This window comes from Typopeltis vanoorti, chromosome 3 (assembly GCF_054136105.1).
Source record: "Typopeltis vanoorti isolate ZY-2024b chromosome 3, IOZ_Tvanoo_1.0, whole genome shotgun sequence".
Lineage (NCBI taxonomy): Eukaryota > Metazoa > Arthropoda > Arachnida > Uropygi > Thelyphonidae > Typopeltis > Typopeltis vanoorti.
Window position 1 is genome coordinate 162,299,040 of NC_143551.1, and position 21,899 is coordinate 162,320,938.

At 34.6% G+C, this 21,899-nt stretch overlaps 1 protein-coding gene across 1 annotated transcript in view; it reads right to left on the reverse strand.

Moving 5' to 3' along the window:
• The window catches only part of LOC150108714 (uncharacterized), a 200,578-nt gene that overhangs the window by 71,412 nt on the left and 107,267 nt on the right, over nt 1-21,899 (reverse strand). Inside the window, exon 3 of the mRNA XM_090390947.1 lies at nt 18,891-19,083. Coding sequence (XP_090247073.1) covers nt 18,891-19,083 — 193 coding nt within the window. The remainder of the gene's footprint in view (nt 1-18,890; nt 19,084-21,899) is intronic.

The window sequence follows — 21,899 nt, forward strand, 5'->3', positions numbered from 1 at the left end:
TCTTTCTCAGGACTCTCATATTTGCGGTCTCTAGTCTTCGGTCAAGTGTTTTACTTCTGACCCAGCTCTCAGATCCATATGTTAAAACTGGTTTGAACAGTCTTGGATATAGCTAATTTAATGTTCCGACTAATTTCTCTCTTATTCCATATGAATTTATTCAATGACTTCCTACCATACCAGATTTGTTTATTCTGTTATCTATTTCCATATTTAATTTACCATCTTCACTAAAAATCGTGCCTAAGTAGCTGAAATGTTTTACTTTTTAAAAAAAAAAAAAAAAAAAAAAAAAAAAATATGATTTAACAGCTACGTATTCTCCTATTAACAAATTGTCTTCTCATTTTCCTTCTCCTAAAGACAAACGCTCAACTTTATCTCTTCCTGGAGTTTATCAAATTCCTTGCAACTGTGATCTCTCTTACTTTGGACAGACTGGACGTTCTCTTGAAAAAAGAATCCAAGAACACCAATCATCCATTCTTCACAATAAACCTGAAAAGTCTGGTTTGGCTCAACACGGGATTGAAACTGACCACAGCATCCTTTGGTCCAAAACTCGCCTCTTACATAGATCCCGTTATAGGTTCGAACGTTTGTTCAAGGAAAGCGTGGAGGCCTTGCTCCATCATCCCAACCTGAATCGTAATGACTGCATATCTATATCAAAAATCTGGGAAAGCCTAATCAAGATTACTCATTAATTTTTTTTTTTTTTTTTTTTTTTTTTTTTTTTTTTTTTTTTTTTTTTTTATAGCAAATTCAATCATGTTTCTACTTCAAAATATTTCGTTTCATACTTAGTGATATTACATCACGCGGCATGTTCTAATTTCAACGATCTATTGTTAGTATTCTAGCTTGTATATTTTTTTTTTTTTTTTTTTTAAACTGTTCTTGTAATACCACCGACGATGGTCTGCTATTTCCAGACCGAAATATTTGGTTAAATAAATATCTTTCTTGTGATTACGTGATTATATCATCTCCAATTTTGATATCATGTTTAATACTACTTTCCTTCATAATGTGATCCATATAGATAATGAATAACAGAGGTGATAATGTACATCCTTGTCTCACACCAGATTTAACATTAAACCATCTTCCTGTACTTCCTTCAATTCTAACTGCTGACTTACAACTCAAATAAAGACTAAGTATTGCTTGATATAATGTCCCACTGACACCATATAACTATAATGTATTGAATAGCTTCTCTTTTGGTACCTTGTCATACACCTTTTCCAGAAAAGTGAAGATCTGATCCTGACAGCCTCAATTTGGCCTGAAACCAGCTTGTTCTTCACCAAGCTTTTCTTCCACAATTCTTCTCAATCGTTTCTCAAGTATACTTGCATAAATCTTGCCAGGAACACTCAGTAGAGAAATACCTCTGAAATTCTCACATTCAGTTTTATTTCCCTTTTTATATATGAGTACTATTAGAGCTCTACTCCAATCATCAGGAAATCCTCCCTCTGTCCAGGCTTTCTGAAATATGCTGTGCAGCCACTATAAAACTTTTATACCACCATACTTCAGCATTTCTGGTCGAATATCATCTACTCCTGCGGCTTTCCACATTTCAAGCCTTTGATGGCTTTTTCTACTTCAAGTATAGATATGTATTCCTGACTGTATGCCTTTTGAATGATTTTTACCACTGTACTATCACTGCTTGTTTCATTTAGCAATTTTATGAAGTAATTACTCCATACTTCAAGGATATTTTTTTCTCCCATTTTCATGTCCCTTTTTCACCTCCAACTCCTTTTACAACACTCTTTCCTCCATTTCTAAGCTTCTTACCACCTACTTGATATTTATTTTCTATGTTCTTGCAAAATCCTCCCATGACTTTTGTTTAGCTAGTTTTACACAGTGTAAAACTCTGTATTCTCTAAGAATACAGAGAATACAGTCTATGTATTCTCTAAGAGCACAAGCTGACTTATTTGCCTGGAACTTTTGATATGCTTTCTGTCTTTCCTTCACTGTCTCTTTAACTTCCTGTGTCCACCATGGAGTTCTGATTTTTCTATCCTTGCAGACAACCTCGCTGCATGCCTCTCTGGCTGAATCAATCAGTGTTTTCTTTTTCCACTGAATCTCCAAGGTTTGGTTGCTGTTCTCAAACTCTTTCATTTTTTCTTCAATAATCTTTGTGTATTTTAGTCTACAGTTCACATCTGAGAGCTGCTCAACTTTTATGGAACATATAATTGCAGATTTCTACGGGATGATGATAGATTGGAAGAACTAATGAAGGAATCGGAACATATAAAATGGGATGTTGTGGGCCTTTCAGAGATAAGAAGGAACTCACGCGTTTAAAAGATGGACATCTAACTTTACCACTGTGAATGTGACAGAAACTCAACTGGTGGTGTAGGATTCCTAATAAATAAAACAATCAAGGACAATGTCCTGCTTATTAATAAAATAACATCAAGAATAGCTGAACTAAGTCTCTTCAAAAATAAAAGATACCAACTGAAAATTATACACGTATATGCTCAACTACAGACCATCCAGATGAAGAGATAGAAGATTTCTATGAAACATTAAATCCATATTGGTAAATATGGATTTACCAATAGAGTTTGATTGAAGTTGCTGAAGAAAATAACTTCTTTATTATGAACAGCTTTTTCAAGAAGAAAATCAACCGAAAATGGACTTGGAAAATCCCAAATGGACAAACTTACAATAAAATAGACTTCATCCTCTCGAACAGAAGATATATAATAAATAATACTGAAGTGCTTAATAGATTTAATACGGGAAGTGACCACAGACTAGTAAGGGCAAAAGTATGGATCAACAAAAAATGGGAACGGAATAAGCTCATAAGAAAAAAAGTCCAATTTAGTGAATCTACAAAACCTCTACTACAATAAAAGCTGTCATAGAGAATCACTCAAAAATGAACTAAAAAAAGTTAAACACAGCTACTACCATCAACGATACTAATGAAATATTAACAAAATCTATCTTGAATTGTGCACTAGAAATAGGAGGTGTGAAAAGGCACCAAAGAGTGGAAAAACTAAGACAGGAAACCTTAGATCTGATGAAGAAAAGAAGAGATATGAAAAGAGATTTGAATGACACCAATAAAATAGAATATGCGGAAATTTGTAAAACTATACGTAAAAGGATGAAACTTGAACTTAGATCGTATACTAGGAAAATTAAAGAAACAATTGAAAACAATAGTAATATGAAGGTCCTAAGACGAACGTTATCAGTTGGAAAAAAGGAAATAGCTGCTGTAAGAGTAAAAAATGATGAACTTATAAAAAAAATAGAGATGCAATAATCAAAAGAATTCTGAAATTTTATACTGAACTCTATGAAGACAAAGACCAGGACATCCAAGAATCATCTAAGGATAACTCGAGTGAGGAAGAACATGATACCCCTGAGATCTTACAAGGTGAAATGAAGAATGGAAAGGCCCCAGGAGAAGATGGAATTATGGTAGACTTCTTAAAACTAGGAGGAAGCCCTGTCATCAAGCAGCTGACTAAACTCTTTAATAAATGCCTAAAACAGAGAAATATTCCAAAAAATTGGAACAATTCGCTTCGAATATTAATTTTTAAAAAGGGCAATAAGAAAAAAAAATTACAGATCTATAAGCCTACTCCCCACCATATATAAGGTTTTCACAAAAATTATAAATAATAGAATAAAATCTAAACTAGAGGGAATGCAATCCTGTGAAGAAGCTGGATTTAGAAAGAATTACAATACTTTGGACCATATTCACACATTAAGACAGCTCATTGAAAAATCAATTGAATACAATAAAACCTTATGTCTGGCCTATATAGACTATGAAAAAGCATTTGATTCAGTTAAAACATCTGTAACATTAAAAGCACTTGAAACCCAGGGAACTCAGAAACCATATATTGAAACACTAAAACATATTTACAATAATGCAACTTCTGTAATTAAATTATATAAAAACAGTGAAAAGTTCCCAATACAAAAAGGCATCTGACAAGGTGACACCATACCTCCCAAATTATTCAAGACTTCCTCCAGCTACACTAGAGGAAGTCTTGATTGGGAAACAAAACGAATAAACATAAATGGAGAAATGCTGCATCATCTGAAATTTGCAGATGATATTGTCCTAATAGGACATTTCAGGTGATTTAATTTAGGACATTTAGATGATTTAACCTTTCAGAAGAAAGGTTAAATCAGCTAAATGAAGCCTCCAGAGTAATTGGATTAAAAATAAATAGAGAAAAAACAAAAATAATGATGAATAAATATATTAACCATAGAACTGTCAAAGTTGAAAACCATGAAATAGAACAAGTTAATTCATATGTATATTTGGGTCAATTGTTATCCTTTGAGGATTGCCAAAGAAAAGAGATTGAACGGAGAATTCACCTTGGATGGATGGCTTATGGGAAAATGAGAGACATTCAGAAGTGACATCTCTATGAGTCTAAAAAGGAAAGCTTTCAACCAGTGCATACTTCCTGTCCTAACATATGGAGGAGAAATATGGACTTTAACAGAAATTCTGAACAAAAAGCTGAGAACAACACAACATCGCATGGAAAGAAGTATGCTAAAAATAACATTAAGAGATAGGAAGACAAATACTTAGATAAGATCTCAAACAGGTGTCATGGATATTGTAAAATATATTAAACAGGCTAAGTGGAGATGGGCTGGCCATATTGCCAGATGCAATGATGGGAGATTGACAAAAAAAACAACAGGGTGGAGACCAATGGATGGAGCAAGACAAAGAGGAAGACCAAGAAGAAGAAGGTGGAGGGATGAATTAGAACAAATTGCAGGAGTGAGATGGATGGGAGAGGCAGAAAACCGAGTGATCTGGAAAATCATGGGGGAGACTTTTGTCCAGCAGTGGACAGAACCAAAAGGTTGAAGAAGAAGAAGGTGTAACAGATAGAGGAACAGGAGATGTCCAGCATACTGAACAATATAAACATGAATACAACACTGGATGGCATATCAGCACATGTGCTATGCAAATATGCAAGAAAAAATTGGCAGTGCCTCTGATGAAGTTGCTTAACATGTTCACGTCGGAGCAATAGCTTGCTCACCGCAAAAACCTAACCAGCTAGCAAAGTGAGAGAAATTACCAGGAATTTCATTCCTGCATGTCATTGATGCTTTTCATGATGGTTTCTTAGATTGCAACTAATCCCACATTGTGAGGGAGATAGTGAAAAGGAATATTCTTTTAAAATATATTAAAAAACAATAATTCAAGAGAATGATATATTTGATTATTAGTTACTATACTTGATTTACTAAGAATACTTTCAAGTACTGTAAAATGGATTATGAATAATTTATATGAGCTGTGATATTACATGAACCTCCATAGTTCAGTTAGTATAAACAAAGCCCTTTGGTTGGAAAGACCTGTTTTTGATTCCTGTCTATAATGTGAGGAACCTTTATCTGGTCTCTTTCGATGAAGGTGAGTTAGCTGGTCTCATACAAAAGTAGGGTTCCCCCCCCCCTCGGAAACTCGAGTTTTTTTTTCCCTAGAACATAGGCAAACCGGCCCATTATCTTTGAGTTACAGTTGAGAAATCCAAGAATAGTTGAAAGGTCATGGGAGTTTAAGTGCCTGTTAGGAGCACTAATGGATGGATGGATATTACACTGTGCTTGTGTTATAAGTATCTGGGGAGGGGTGAAGAATACAGGATCCTATAAACTCTAGACTTTCATATTTGCATTTATGATGGACATAATTAAAAACTTATGAATAGATGAATAGAACCGACCAGGGCTTCTGACCTAATGTCCAATCCTCACCTTCTCGTGGTGCACCCTGTTGGGTATCTACTTTGATACTGAACGAACGAGGATGGGCTGGCAATTTGGGATTTAGCCGACCAAATTGTATTCTTATTGGTTAAACCAAAATAAAAAATGATGGTACAACATGACAAAATTTCATGCCGGCTGGGGCGTCGCCCGGTTAAACAAGGCCCCCGTTGTTTTCGCCAGGGAACCAGGGCGAACAGCGAAAAGTCAGCTACTGGAACAAATCTGAAAACAAACCCCAACTCAACATCACCAGAGTTAAAGATCAGTACTATCAACGTAAGAAGCCTGAATGGCAAAGAAATGGAGCTAGCTGAGGAATTAGATAAGTACCAGATCGACATAATAGGGGTGACTGAAACAAAAAAGACCAAAACTGGTGAGATCTTTCTGAGCAATAAATACAAAATGTTATATTCAGGCAATGACAATCAAGGAAAAGAAGGAGTAGCCATAGTATTCAACACAAAATACGAGGCTAATCTTCTTGAATGGCAGTCAGTCTCAAGTAGACTAATGTGGGCAAATATGAGAATGGGGAACAGGACAATGAGACTTATTTGTGCCTATGGTCCCACAGAAAGTTCTACTAAGGTAGAAGTGGAGGAATTTTTTGAGACTTTAGAAAAAGCAACTGACACAATGAAAAAGGAAAAGTTGGTCCTTGTTGGGGATCTAAATAGTAGAGTAGGAAATGATTGTGAGACATACAAAAATATTTTGGGAAAATTTGGAGAAAAGAGCAAAGCTAATAATAATGGCAAATATCTGCTGGATTTCTGCTCAGGACATGGACTGGTTATTACTAACACCATGTTCCAACATAAAAATGTGCACAAATTCACATGGAGAGAAGAGGCTAGGAATAAGAAAAGTCTCATTGACTATGTTATTGTTGATAGTGATGTTTTCTCCCTGGTGCAGGACACCAGAGTGTACAGAGGATTTGAAATTGGAAGTGATCACTATTTAGTCTTGAGCAGGATAAAATTGAATTTCATATTGAAAAGAATAACATGTAAGAAAGTTTTAAAGCGAATAAAAGTTGAGCAGCTCTCAGATGTGAACTGTAAAATACAGAAATATTATTGAAAAGAAAATGAAAGAGTTTGAGAACAGGAATCAAACCTTGGAGATTCAGTGGCAAACTCTGAAGGAAACATTGATTGATTCTGCCAGAGAGGCATGTGGTAAGGTTGTGTGCAAGGATAAAAAATTCAGAACTCCCTGGTGGACACAGGAACTTAAAGAGGCAGTGAAGGAAAAGAAGAAAGCATATCAAAAGTTCCTGGCAAATAAGTCAGCTTTTACTCTTACAGAATACAGAGACAAATGTAAGAAAGCTAAACAGTGTGTAAAACTAGCTAAACAAAAGTCATGGGAGGACTTTGGCAAGAATATAGAAAATAAATATCAAGAAGGTGGCAAAATATTCTGGAGGTTGTTGAAGAAGCTTAGGAATGGAGGAAAGAGTGCTGTAAAAGGAATTAGAGATGATAAAGGTGAAATGAAAACAGGAGAAAAAGATATCCTTGAAGTATGGAGTAATTACTTAGAAAAACTGCTAAATGAAACAAGCAGTGATGACAGCACAGTGATAAAAAACACTGACCAGACATGTAGTCAGGAATACATATCCATACTTGAAGTAGAAAAAGCCATCAAAGGCTTGAAATGTGGAAAGGCAGCAGGAGTAGATGATATTCGACCAGAAATGCTGAAGTATGGTGGTATAAGAGTCTTACAGTGGCTGCACTGCATAGTTCAGAAAGCCTGGACAGAGGGACAAATTCCCGATGATTGGAGTAGAGCTCTCATAGTACCCATATATAAAAAGGGAAATAAAACTGAATGTGAGAATTACAGAGGTATTTCCCTACTGAGTGTTCCTGGCAAGATCTATGCAAGTATACTTGAGAAACGGTTGAGAAGAATTGTGGAAGAAAAGCTTGGTGAAGAACAAGCTGGATTCAGGCCAAATAGAGGCTGTCAGGATCAGATCTTCACTTTACGACAAATAGTCGAGAAAGCATGGGAATATAACAAAGATCCGTATTTAAGTTTTGTCGATTTGGAAAAGGCATATGACAAGGTGCCAAGAGAGAAGCTATTCAATACGCTGCAGTTATATGGTGTCAATGGGGCATTATATCAAGCAATACTTAGTCTTTATTTGAGTTGTGAGTCAGCAGTTAGAATTGAAGGAAGTACAGGAAGATGGTTTAATGTTAAATCTGGTGTGAGACAAGGATGTACATTATCCCCTCTGTTATTCATTATCTATATGGATCACATTATGAAGGAATGTGGTATTAAACCTGATATCAAAATTGGAGATGTTAATGTCAGCTCTTTGCTTTATGCGGATGATGTTATACTTCTAAATAAATCCGCTACAAGTCTGCAAGATTCTCTGACTAAATTGAATAGCTGTTGTAATATATATATGGTATGAAGGTCAGCAATAAAAAGACAAAGACAATGAAAATAGGCAGAATCATTGAAAATGTCAACTGTGTTGTGAATGGAGAACCTGTGGAACAAGTAAAACATTTCAGCTACTTAGGCACAATTTTTACTGAAGATGGTAAACTACATATAGAAATAGACAATAGAATCAGCAAAGCTGGTATCGTGGGAAGTCAATTGAATAAATTCATATGGAATAAGAAAGAAATTAGTCGGAACACTAAATTAGCTGTATACAAGACTGTGTTCAAACCAATTTTAACTTATGGATCTGAGAGCTGGGCCAGAAGTAAAACACTTGACCAAAGACTAGAGACCGCAGATATGAGAGTCCTGAGAAAGATTAGAGGCATGAACAGATGGCATCAATGGCAATATCATATTAAAAATGAGGATATTAGGAAAGAACTTGACATTGTCAGCATCCAGGAATGCGTTAGCAGAGCTAATCTCAGATGGTATGGTCACTTAAATAGAATGGGAGAGGAAAGATTAGCAAAACAAGTGTTCTCTGCAAGGTTGGCAGGAAAACGACCCAGAGGAAGACCAAGATATAGGTGGATTGATACGGTACAAAGTGCCTTAGACGATAGAAATATAAGATCTGATAATGTTGGAGTCTTGACAAGTAACAGACTGATTTGGAGGAAAATTGTAGATACAAAGTTAGTAATGATGTAATTTTTTCATGTAGTACTGTCATATCCTGTACACCCCTTGAGGGTACATGGCAGGAATTTGATGATGATGATGATGATGATGATGAATAGATGGAAAGGAATTTGTTTAAGAAATATAAATCACCAACCAATAAGAAAGAGTGACTGCACACATTGGCAGCTCAGTAAATAACTATAGGGAAGGGCTTCAAACTTCATCAGATGCATTTTTTCCCCCCCGACAGTAGCTCAGGAAACTCGTCACTAGAACATTGGATTTCCCACATATGTTTTCTAGTTTGTTGGCTTTCATAAGATGCATTCTACTTATAAAATACAGGATTCATTTTCAGTTAGAAATAGATAAATTTTTACTCCCTACGTGTATACTGTCTGAAGACTGGAAGTAGCTGTCCCTATATAGTGAACAACATGCCCTCCTCGGCAGCCACTATACTACAGGCACAAGAAAAACAAGTAGTTGTATTGTGACTGAATAAAATACAGTGACATTTGCAGTCTGTGTAATATATTTGTTAACAAATAGTGCAATTAGTGAGTTTTTGATGTCATTAAGACATATCACAAATGCTAACTTCAAATAAAATTCTACTGAAAGAAGTTGCAACTAACATGCCATATAAACTTTGTGTCAGTTGAGCCTACCAGCCCAACGCGGAAGTGGCACACAAGTCCCATCAGCATGATAAACGTGTGAAACACTTCCCGACATGAAGTGTTAATCTAAGTCTCAGCTCTAGGCAAAGTTCCAAAGGAGTGAAAAGAGAGTAAAATAGCTCTGTTACATAAAGATGGTTCCAAGACAGTACACCAATTAATATATCAGAAGTGATGGTTAAAGTATTGGAAAATTTGGTTAAATGCAAAATTCAGCAATGTGTGGATAGGAATAAGATACATGGTGAGCAATATGGCTTTGTAAAAGGTAGGACCTGCCTTAGTAATTTACTCCTATTTAATAATAGAGTAACAGCAGAATTAGATAAAGGAAATGGTTACACCATGTCACTGCTGGACTAAGCAATACATTTGGGAATACCACATGGGAAATCTATTAAGAATATTGGAGCAAATGGAAATGGATATGCAGCTGAGAGCATGGACAGAGGGAATGGATAATAGGAACCAAACAGTGGTGGTGGAGTGTAATCTAGGAGAATGAGAGTGACTAGTGGGGTGCCTTAAGGTCCCATACTAAGGCCACTACTCTTTAATGTATATATAAATGATATAGGGAAAGATTTGAGTTGGGATACTCAGTTGTTTGCTGATTATGCAACACTGGAAAGGCAATAAAGGAGATGTAGATATCCTGCAAGATGATTTAAATAAATTGGTATTGTAGGTAAAGGATAAAAGGTAGTAAATTTAATGTTGCAAAATGTAAAGTTATGCACTTTGAGTTGAATGATAACATACTATATGCCACATTGATAGAATTGATTGCAGGAAAGGAATGAGACTAGAGAGTTGGGATAATAGTGGACAGAGTCGAAGTTCAGTGAGCATACTGCAAAAGAGCTCAATGGATTGCCTGGATTTGAAAAAATAGGGAGGTTATTATCCATCTTTATAAGGCTATGATTTGACTGCTTATTGAATACTGTGCACTGATTTGGCCTGGTGAATCAAGTTACAAAGCTGGTGACAGGTCTATGGATTTCTCCCAGTGAGAATGGAGTGAAGGTATGTGGATTGCCAAATTTACTTGATGGATGGAAAAAAAGGGGATATGATAGAAACTCCTTTAATAAGTTATTAAAAGAGTTTTATAAGACTAACAAAAAAGAAATTTTTCATTATATGATGAATACAGAGAGAACCAGGGGCCCTCCTTGGAAGTTGCATAAGAGTGTGATTGGTAAGGGTGTGCAGACTAGATTTTTTGATTGAAGAGTGGTGAATGAGTGGAATGGATGGCAGAATTAGTTGTGGGTGTCCTGATAATGAATGAGTTTAAAGAGAGGTATGAAAATCCTTTCTTTCGTAGTTACACAGGATCAGGATGCATTCATTATAATAAATTATGAACACTATTACTGTTAGAGTAATAACTTGAATTTCATATAAACCAGTGGTATCAAACTGGTGGGCCGCATCCGGGTCCCCAGAAGCAATTTTACACAGCCTGCGAATACATTTCAATTATGTATTTGTTGTAAATATGGTGCTTATAGTTTTATAGACAGAGATATGGACTGAGCTTATGTGCGCATAAGCTCAGTCCATATCTACAATTTACAATCAGTAAATTAAGTTTGCCAGCCGACAGTTGGTGGCACTTCAGTATTCTGGTGTTTCCGATGCACAGCTGCGCAGTTCATATTGCAATATAAATGGAGACAAACTAACGTATGGCTTATAAAACCTGTTTATTTGTGCTTGTTGTTAGATCTACATTACATCAATACCTATCGTTTAGAATTGTGCATAACTTTTGAGTGTTGCTTTCATATGAAAATTCATCTTGTTGAATTAAAGTTGTACATAAAATTATAATAGTGATTTTAATTAAGAGATTAAACTGCAAGCCATGTCTTTAACAAAGAGTAAAAGAAAAGTGGATGAAGAAGGACGTCTTTTTTCAAAATAAATGGAAAATTATGTACTTTTGTGGTGTCGTGCGCAATAAAATTGTATTGAAAGTTTATTTTTCACATGGTTAGAGTATAATAAATTTAGTTTAATCCTTTATCCAAGTGTGAGCAAACAAAGCTTGTGCCTGAAAGTATCTTCAGGACTGGGGTAAGGTGGTACAACACCAGGACAACTCGTTGCAAAGGTGGAGCAAGCTACCAACACTCCTGTCTCAGTATCTCCTATAACAAAACAAAACACATCTCTTAGGAAATGTGTTTTGCATTATAGGAGATACTGAGACAGGAGTGTTGGTAGCTTGCTCCACCTTTGCAACGAGTGGTCCTGGTGTTGTACCACCTTACCCCAGTCCTGAAGATACTTTCAGGCGCAAACTTTGTTTGCTCACACTTGGATAAAGGATTAAACTAAATTTATTATAAATAAAATTGTATGTTTTATTTGTAATAAGGGAATATCAATTCCAAAAGAATACAATTTATGTCGCAATTACGAAACGAACCATGAAGAAAAATTTTAAATGTTGGAAGCAAATTGAGGGGAGAAAAGTTACAGTTTCTGAAATCTGGCTTACAATGACAACAAAATTTTTTCACTGAAGCAAATAAATCCAGTGAAGCAACAGTTCATGAAGTTTTGCTCTTGCACACATCATTGCAAAACGATCAAAACTGATGGCGAATTGCTTAAAGATTGTTTGATTAAGTCTGCTGAACTTCTTTGTACTGACAAACAACAATTATTTAAAAATATTACTTTGTCAGCCAACACGGTAATCGGAACGTATTAATGAAATCACTAGTGATTTACGAGTCAGTTAAAAGAAAAAAGTATAGATTTTGCAGCATTCCCAATAGCAGTTGATGAGAGTACTGACATCACAGATATAGCACAACTTGCCGTTTTCATACGAGGTGTTGCTGATGAATTTTAAGTAATTGAGGAATTATTGGAAATAATTCCTATGAAAGGAAAAACTGGTGCACAGGATATTTTTTCTGAAATAAAAACTGTAATAGATAAATATAAATTAAGTTGGGATAAAATGGTTGGATTTGCAAGCGATGGTGCAGCTGCTATGGTTGGTAAAAAAAATTTAGTAGCAGTAAAATTAAGAAATATAGTAAAAGAAGAAAAATTTCAGAATAAATTTTGCACTATATATTGCATTATTCATCGAGAAGCACTTTGTGCCAAAAGTTCGCAGATGGATAATGTTATGGAAACAGTAAACTTTATCCATGGACGAGCTCCGAATCATCGAGAATTTGTTGCATTGCTTGAAGAAATTGAAAGTGAGTAGGGAGAAATGATTTATTATAATGAGATGAGGTGGTTAAGTCGAGGAGCTGTATTAAAACGTTTTTTTTTGATTTAATAAATGAATTCAAAATTTCCATGACACAAAAAAATAAAACCATCAACGAGTCACGTAACGATACATGGATAACAGATTTCGCATTTCTTGTTGACTTAACTGGCCATTTAAATATTCTCAATAAAGAGCCGCAAGGAAAGAATAAACTTATCACTGACATGTATGCTTGTATTAAAGCTTTTAAAGTTAAATTGCAATTATGGGAAACACAATTAGAACCAAAAAATTTCGTACATTTCCTGCATCTTAAATCCTGCCCTATTATTTCAAATGAAAAATCTCAAGAATATGCAAGAAAATTAGCATTATTACGACAAGAATTTGAAGAAAGATTTGAAGATTTTAATGATTTGGAGTCCGATTTTATGTTATTTTCATTACCACTAAAAATGAACGTGAATAACGCACCAGAAAATCTACAAATGGAACTAATTAATTTACCGTGTGATATAAATCTTATTCAAAGATTTGAAGATACAGATTTGATTAACTTTTATTCATACTTGTTAAAAGATAAATACCCTCAGTTACGAATTTTTGCAATAAGAATAATCACTTTGTTTGGGAGTACATTTATATGTGAACAGTTTTTTTTCGCAGTTGAAAATTAAGCATCTACAATCCATGATGAAGATAGTTTCTTCATCATGGATTGTATGACTTCACATAAATGACAATTTTATGTTCTTTTTCCATAAGTTTACCAAAATTGTTATCAAATTTAACAATTTTGGTAAACTGGTCTTCTCTGATCATATTCTTAACACTTTATATCAACTGATTGGAAAGGAGCCTGTAAAATTTTGATCAAACATCCTAATCAAATTATAACAATAATGGTGGCATAAAAATCCCAAGAATAGGGATGGTGCACTTTCAGCCCATTTAACTTCTGCTTCAAATTCTCCACCAAAACCTTGAGAATCAAGCAATAATTTCAGTTCTTATTTTATACATTGGCCACCATCAATTTTGTTTTATCTGTTTAGTAATCTCTGGTGAATCAGATAACAGGACTTTAGCTCTGATGTAGCCCCCCCCCCCTTTCATCAGTGGTCAAGTCAGTAGCATTAACAGTTGGACCAAATTAAGAGTTATTTTAGTGTACTATGTGTATTGTGTGTATAATGTAGCTTTGTGTTTATGTGTATACATGTTCCAGATGATAATGATATCTTGATATGAAGGCGGAGACACTACGTTATTTTGGTTTATTATTATTACATGACACCTCCAGGAAGTCCAATGACTCATCGAGGGATGGTACCTACTCTTCAACTCCGTCTCTACCACTCACTCATTCCATCAACTACAACGAACTGCAATTAACACCAACACTATCTATCGCCCACTACCACTAGTAATAATAATAGTAATGATAATTTTCACAGACAATCACAATCCCATGGCGGGATTCGAACCCGCAGCCGTTTGGCTGAGAGTGGATATGCTAACCACTTGGCCAACCAGGATGCCAAAAAAAACAGTTCCTCTGGTCAGCAACTAGGACTGAACTATCATAAAATCTTTTTTTCTTCTTGCGATCTAGCGCTATGGAAGCAAATACCATATCCACTGCACTGCACAAACAGCCTGCACAAACTTGTTTATAATAAACAAGTTATTACTCTAACATGGTAATTATCTCCATAATTTATTATAATGAGAGGTATGACAAGTACTGTGCATATAAAAGTTAACGTAGGTCTCCCATAATGAGTCTTCTGACCCCTATAACAATAACATAATAATACAGCTGCCTTCCCACACTGTTGGTTTTTGATGGCTTTTTCTATAAGTATCAAAAAATATTCCTTATCACATTCTTCTTGAATATTTCCTACTGCTGTTCTGTCACTTCTTTTAATATTTTTTAAAAATAATTACTCCAAACATCAAGAATCTTTTTCTTCAGTTTTCAAGTCTCCTTTATCATCTGATTCATTTTACAGTATTTTTGATTCCATTTCCGAGCTTTAATTGTCTCCAGAAATGCTACCTTCCTGACACTTATCTTCTATATTTCAAAATTTTCTTTAGTTACCTTTACATTCTGCTTTGCTTTCTTTCATTTTTCTCTGTATTCTCTCACAGAACAAGATGTCTTATTTGCTAGGAACTTTTAATATGTATTATTTTCTGAGTTCCTCTAACTTCCTGAGTTCACAACGGGGCTCTGATTTTTCTATTCTTACAGGCAGAAACTTCACCACATGCTTCTTTGGCTGAATTAATTAATGTTTCCTTCATAGTTTGCTATGAATTCTCCAAGGTTTGATTATTGTTTACTAATAAAATTTCTCCAAAAAAATCAAATTTTTTCTCCAATAATAATGCTACTTAAATATACAGTTCACTTATGAAAGAACTGATCGTTTTTGATTCTTTTCAAAACGATATTCAATTTCATTCTTTAAGTGCCTCCATAGTACAAGCGTTTGAACAACAAACTACTGCATTCTTCAACTAGAAAAGACCAGAGTTCAATTTTCATCATAATGCAAAGAATCTTTATATAGGCTTTTTCAATTGAAGGTGAGTTAGCTGATCTCATACAGAGGTAGCAGGATTTTGAAACTCAGGTTTTTCATCCTGCATAGAGACATAGTGGCCGAGAGAACATACGTAATTCATAGGGGGGGGGGATTAAATAAATACTATTTCTGCCATTGTATGTTAATGTTAGTACTGTAGTACAGTTGGAGGATTAAGTAGGAGAGATGGTGAATTATGTTTAGTGGAGTAGTGTGCCTTCCCACAGTCTCAGACTCCTTGGTGGCAGAACATAATAATAGTAATAATTCTGTTCAGTGCTAAATGATCACTTCCCAAATTCTCTGTATATGAGACTTTTCTCAGTCCTTGTATCTTCTCTCCATGTAAATTTGTACACATATATTTATGCTGGAACATGTAAGTGATGACCAGTCTGTATCCTAAAAGAAAACTAGCAGGACTTTACTATGGTTTGCTCTATTCTCCAAATTTTCCCAATGCAATTCTGTATGTCTGGTATTCATTTCCTAGAAATGAACACTAGACATTCTGCTATTTACATCTCCAACAAGGATGAGCTTTTTCTTCTTATCACTTGCTTTCTCCAATAACACAAAAGAAATTCTTAGGAGAAGACCCTTCTGCTGGACTGTAGACATAAATAAGTCTCATTGCCCAATTCTCCATTCTGATGTTTGTTCACATCATTTTATTTGATAATGCCTACCATTCCAAAATATTATCTTTGTGTTCAGGGTTGAAGACTATAGTTATTTCTTCCTGTCCCTGATCATTACTGACTGAATAAAGCACCTTGTAGTTATTTAGAAATCTGACTTGTTCTTGTCAGCTGTTTCATCATCATCAATTATGGCAACTTTATACACTAATTCTTCTACCAGTTACACTTCTTTTTTGTCGAAACATCAATATTCATTGTACTATATTCTGTTGATGTCAACTTTGTTTGCATTTGTTCCAGGAACTGACTGTTCACCAGTCATCCTGGTTTCCTGATGAAAGCAGTGGGGGGGCTATTTAACCAGGTGATGCTCCAGCCATAACTTTTCATCTTGTTGTATCATCGTTGTCTTTGGGTTTAAATCAAATGTACAAAATACAATTTGGTCAGCTAAATTACAGTGCATCATTGTTTGTTCAGTATCTAGGGAGACACCTACTAATAGGATGCACCATAAGATTAGATCAGAATACTTGTTTCAATCCTTTTCCATATTTCTCAAAAGACTTCATGGAGATCTCCTGAAAGTTATCTAGTTTTGACCCTAAGTGACAGTTGGGAGTCAGCTGAATAAATTTATATGAATAAGAAACAAATCAGTCAAAATACTAAACTAGCTGTATACAAGCTAGTGTTAAAACCAATCTTAACTTATGGATTTCCAAGTTTCAGATGCAATTTTCTCAAGTCCAAACGTCCTAACAATGAAATCATCTTCCTAGGAGATGATCACATCAAACTAGTTTCTTTTTAAATATACTGAGTTATTTGCTATTAGCAATGATCTCACTCGAACTGTTTATATGCCTATCAGCATAAGAAAAAAAAACTAACCACTCTTCAAACATGTCCGACATAACAACTGACTACCAATGATCCTACTACAGAGGATACTATAAATGTTTTTTTCCCTAGGCAATTCAGATACAATCTAGTGTTGATTTCTTTTCCCCATGGTGCACATTCACTCTTATCCACATATTGTCTGGCATGCTAAGCATGATGACAAGTGGGATGTTCATGGCTTCTTTGTCTCATTTACTTGGTCAGATAACTGGGTTCAGTCTAGTGATCCAAACATTTGCACTGAATGTATTGCAGTTCTTACTGGTATAGAAACATTATTCAAAGATTCCATTATATCTTCCATTTTTTCCATTATTTTTCTGTGTTCCATAATGCTAATATTTTAACACTCTCCTTTGCACTCTCTTCACTACATCAGAATCATCAAGGAAACAAGGAGACCAGACCTGCACACAATAGTTCAAGAGAGGTCTTATCAAGACCTTGTAAAGAGACAAAATGACTTCCTTATCTTTACACATCAAAGTTAATTTTAGTGTTGCAATTATGCTCGGAGTTGCATTTGAAATCTTTGCTATATGGCCCTTCAACTTCAAATCTACTAAAACTCCAAGATCCCTAGCCGGATAAGTTTCTTTTAACATAATAGCACCAAAATAATGACATTAGATATCTTACCACACAGTGCACGACTTTACATTTACTAACATTGCCTATCATTGCATCATCAGCAAACAGCAGTATGTCACTTGTCAAATTTTTCCCAATGTTATTAATGTATGGACTGAATAACAATGGACCAGTGAGCAATCCCTTGTTGCACATCACTAGTTACTTTAAATTTTGCAGACATCTGCCATATATCACTTTTTCATATCTGTCAGTCAGCCATCCTCACCCCCTCCTCCCTCTCTCACACTAATATTTTATAATCTAATTCCAGATTCTTCAATTTATGTAACGGTCTTTGCTATATCCTGTCAAAAACCTTAGAAGAATCCAAAAGTGTCATGGTATATTCATTCCCCTTGTCTAACTATGGTAACATTACAGAATTTTAATAAGTTACTCAAACATCAACTTCCCTTAGTAAACCCATGCTGTTCATTGTAAAGTATAGATTCTCTGTCAACCCACTTTTGTATGCAACCATTAACTAATTTTCCAAAATCTTCACAACAGCTCCAGAAATGCTGATAGGTCGATAATCAGATACACCAGTCTTTGCACAACCTTTGTGCAACAGGATTACCATACATTCTTTCCACTCCTTTGGAATCTTCCCTGTTCTGAGACTCAAATAATATAGCCTGGTCAAAGGATGAGTCAGTTCAGCTGAACACTATTTTAGCATCTGTGAGGATATCCAATCAGTCCCTACCGATGAATTACAGTTTGAGTAAAAGCTCTAGTACTTCCTCTTCAAAAACTGGAGTTTCTTCATCCAGTGAAGAGGTAGGTGTGAGCTCAATTGTTTCATATGACAGGATAATAGCTTTCAGCAAATGGGCACTTATTAGTTTAATAATCCCTTTTGCATCTGTGACTAACCTGTTTTTGTCTATTGCCTTTTGGCAGCACTGATCAAATTAATATGGCATTTTTGTAATTATTCTGCATATTGTTTACATTTTGAAACATGAAATATTCAAAATGCAAACTTTGAAATTTTTTGAGTTTCAAAATCTAACAAATCAGTTAGGGCTTCCTTCAAGTCTGAGATCTGAAAAGACAAGCATGTAACAAAATACAGAGCAATTGGATTAACACATCTTGGTAGCTTTGTGCTCTTAGGCTAATATTAAAATACTGCATTTTTTATTTTTTAAAGCTGAAATGAAATATACACAAATTAAAATGTAATTACCTTGAAACTTAATTTTTTTTTTAGATAACAGGCCTGTATTAGCATGTTTGCCTATCTCTTCACAGTACTTGGACCACACAGTCATATACTTTTTCCTATACATTTCCAACCTGATGTAAGATGAATCCTCCTTATCCATATCCTCTAAACTCAATTCTGCATTTTCTAGGCGATGGATCTCTTTGTTTAGGTCCTTTCAAGAATGTTCAAATAAATAGAAAATTCAGAACTTTTAAATGGTAATCAAAATAATATAAATTTTATATATTTATATTATTATAAATATATAAAACAACATGTAAAAAAAATAATATTTTTTTTTACATGTTGAATTAACTGATATAATAGAAATACATGAAGACTGAGCAGATTTTGTTTTGTGTTTTCATATACTAAAAGCTTAAATGTCTTCAATAATTAGTGTTCAACAGAATAACCTAGGGCAAATAAGATACTCAATGTATGCTGAAAACACCTACCATAAAGATTCTTTCATTTCAATGAAGACATTTAAGTTGAAGACACACACACACACACACACCTTATTATCTACACAGTTGCAGACAATGTAGATAACAATGCATGTGTCTGAAACTTAAATGTTTTGAGGTACAAAGAGGATAAGTAATGTAAGAGAAAGTTTCACCTTCTCCATGATACTAGTGAACCCATTCAAGTTCATAAGAAGTAATATTTCATTATATGGTACAGTTATGTAGTGAAAGACCCAGGGTGTGGCAATGTTTGAATATGCGGAATATCCAGTGTTTGAATATCCGGAATTTTTCAACATCATACATTGGCATAACAAACATGGTGATTCACAGTGGTAACAAGAACTGACAACTATTCAAGCTTCTACAGTCATTACATAAGATACATATTTCTGCAATATCTTCACAATTTCTTAGATAACATGAAAACTCTATATTTGTAAAGATAATTCTTTTGATCAACTTTCATTGTCACTCAAAAAAAAAAAAAAAAAGTAATTATTACATATTTGTGCAATGTTTAAACACAATGTATTCTTAAACACAAAAAATAATGCTGAAGAAGAGATTTCCAGAAAAACAATTGGGATGTCAAAATACTAAAAGAATTTCTGCTTAAATTACATAACTTAATGCATTACAAGTATTTTAAGTCAAAGTATTAACACAAAAAAAGTCATTAACTGCATTTCTAAGACAATGTTTAGGCAAGTCGAAGCAAAATGACTTGAGGTGCTTTTTAACAATTTGGGTAATGCTGAAAAAAGAAAATTATAAGTGCTATTCTAATTGTCAACTATAAGAAAGCTTTTTTCTAAGCCCTTCTTTGAAGTGGTTCCCAAATTAGATGATATTTGACATAGGTAAGGTAGGCTTTTTTCCTGAAAACTCAGGTTTTTTAATCTTGCAATTCATAAAGATTGACCACAGAACTTCCACTATTATTTCACACAGTAATGAGTTAAGATTAGGAACATGAAATTGTCAAATTCTTGTCACTCACTAGTCTATATATCAGTAGAACAGAACTTGACTATAACTGATAATGTTGGGTGGAGACAAGCTGTTTACAAATTTCTAAAAGTTAAGGTTAAAAAAAAAAAAAAAAAAAACCTCCATTCTATTCCCATGAAAAAAGAAAAGCCAAGTATTTTATTCTAGAATAGAAATTCTTTCTTTCCATTATTTGTAACATTAAAAACCTTCTATGATGATAATGCATTTTTTCTCCATATACAGGGTATTCGGGATAAATTTGACAGTTTCGTAAGGAAAAAGAAAATCTTCTTTGTATCTATTAAATTTAATGAATTGACAAAAAAACATTACAGGCAGAGTTAATTACAATACTATCAACAAGATTTACTCAAAATAACCACCATTAGCATCGATCACAGCTTCAATTCTGCTTCGGAACCTCGAACAAGCTGATGCTACAGTCTCCCTGGGAAGGGCCGCAAAAACTGTTTTAATTTTATCCATTAACTGGGCTTTTGTATTACTGGAAGTGCGATTGGTGTCTTTTTCAACTGCGCCCCATACAAAATAATCCATGGGGTTAAGGTCTGGGGAGTTTGGAGGCCAAACATTTGGACTGGTGAAGTCGTAGAAATTTTCAGACAACCATTTTTGACTTTTCCCAGAGGTGTGGCAAGGGGCCGAATCCTGCTGCCATACATACGGCCTACCATTGGCTACCCTTGTTATCCAGGGCTTGACTACAGTTAGCAACTCCACGAACAAAGCCCGAATTCCAATGCCAGGGTTCTTCAACACCTGTTCCTGCAGATTTGCGAGGAATTCTGCTGTACGAACGCAATCAGATCGTCTGCTAGGGATCTTTCTTCTTGCTACATCCTCGTAGTCACCATTGCAAGTCTCTAGTTCATGCCTGATTGTTTTTACTGTATTCAGGGAGCATTGGGCAGCAGTCGTAATATCCTTATTTTGATGGCGGGCATGAATCATCATGATACAAGTTATTCTCTTCCATGATTCAGGTGGGTTCCAGCTATCCATCCTTTCTGACATCTTGTATATGAATGAAGAAGGGTCCAAACTTTTAAATGAAGAGAAGTGTGTGTTAATACATGTAACTTACGGAAAAATATAATTAATTATAAATATGTCAAATTTATCCCGAACACCCTGTATAAGTCTCTCATAAACCAAACTGATCAACTCCACCTTCTGTAAATTTCTCAATTTTAGTACCTTCATATTATCGGGGCTTAACTTTTCAGAAAGCAAATAACTTGCATTTTAAATAATTCACAATAAAATATGTTTGTATATTTCAAGCTAAAAAAAAAAAAAAAACAATGTTTATAACACCAGTTTTTTTTCTATTTTTTTATTTTGCAGAGTTGGTCAATTTGGTTTCTGAGAGACATATATCAAACCTACACTAAGAGGTTGCAAAGACTTGAAATATGCCATGTGTGGGTATGCAAAAGTGATTAGATAGAATAAAGGAATCTGTTATTGTTTCTTCAAGAGTTTGAGATTGAATTAG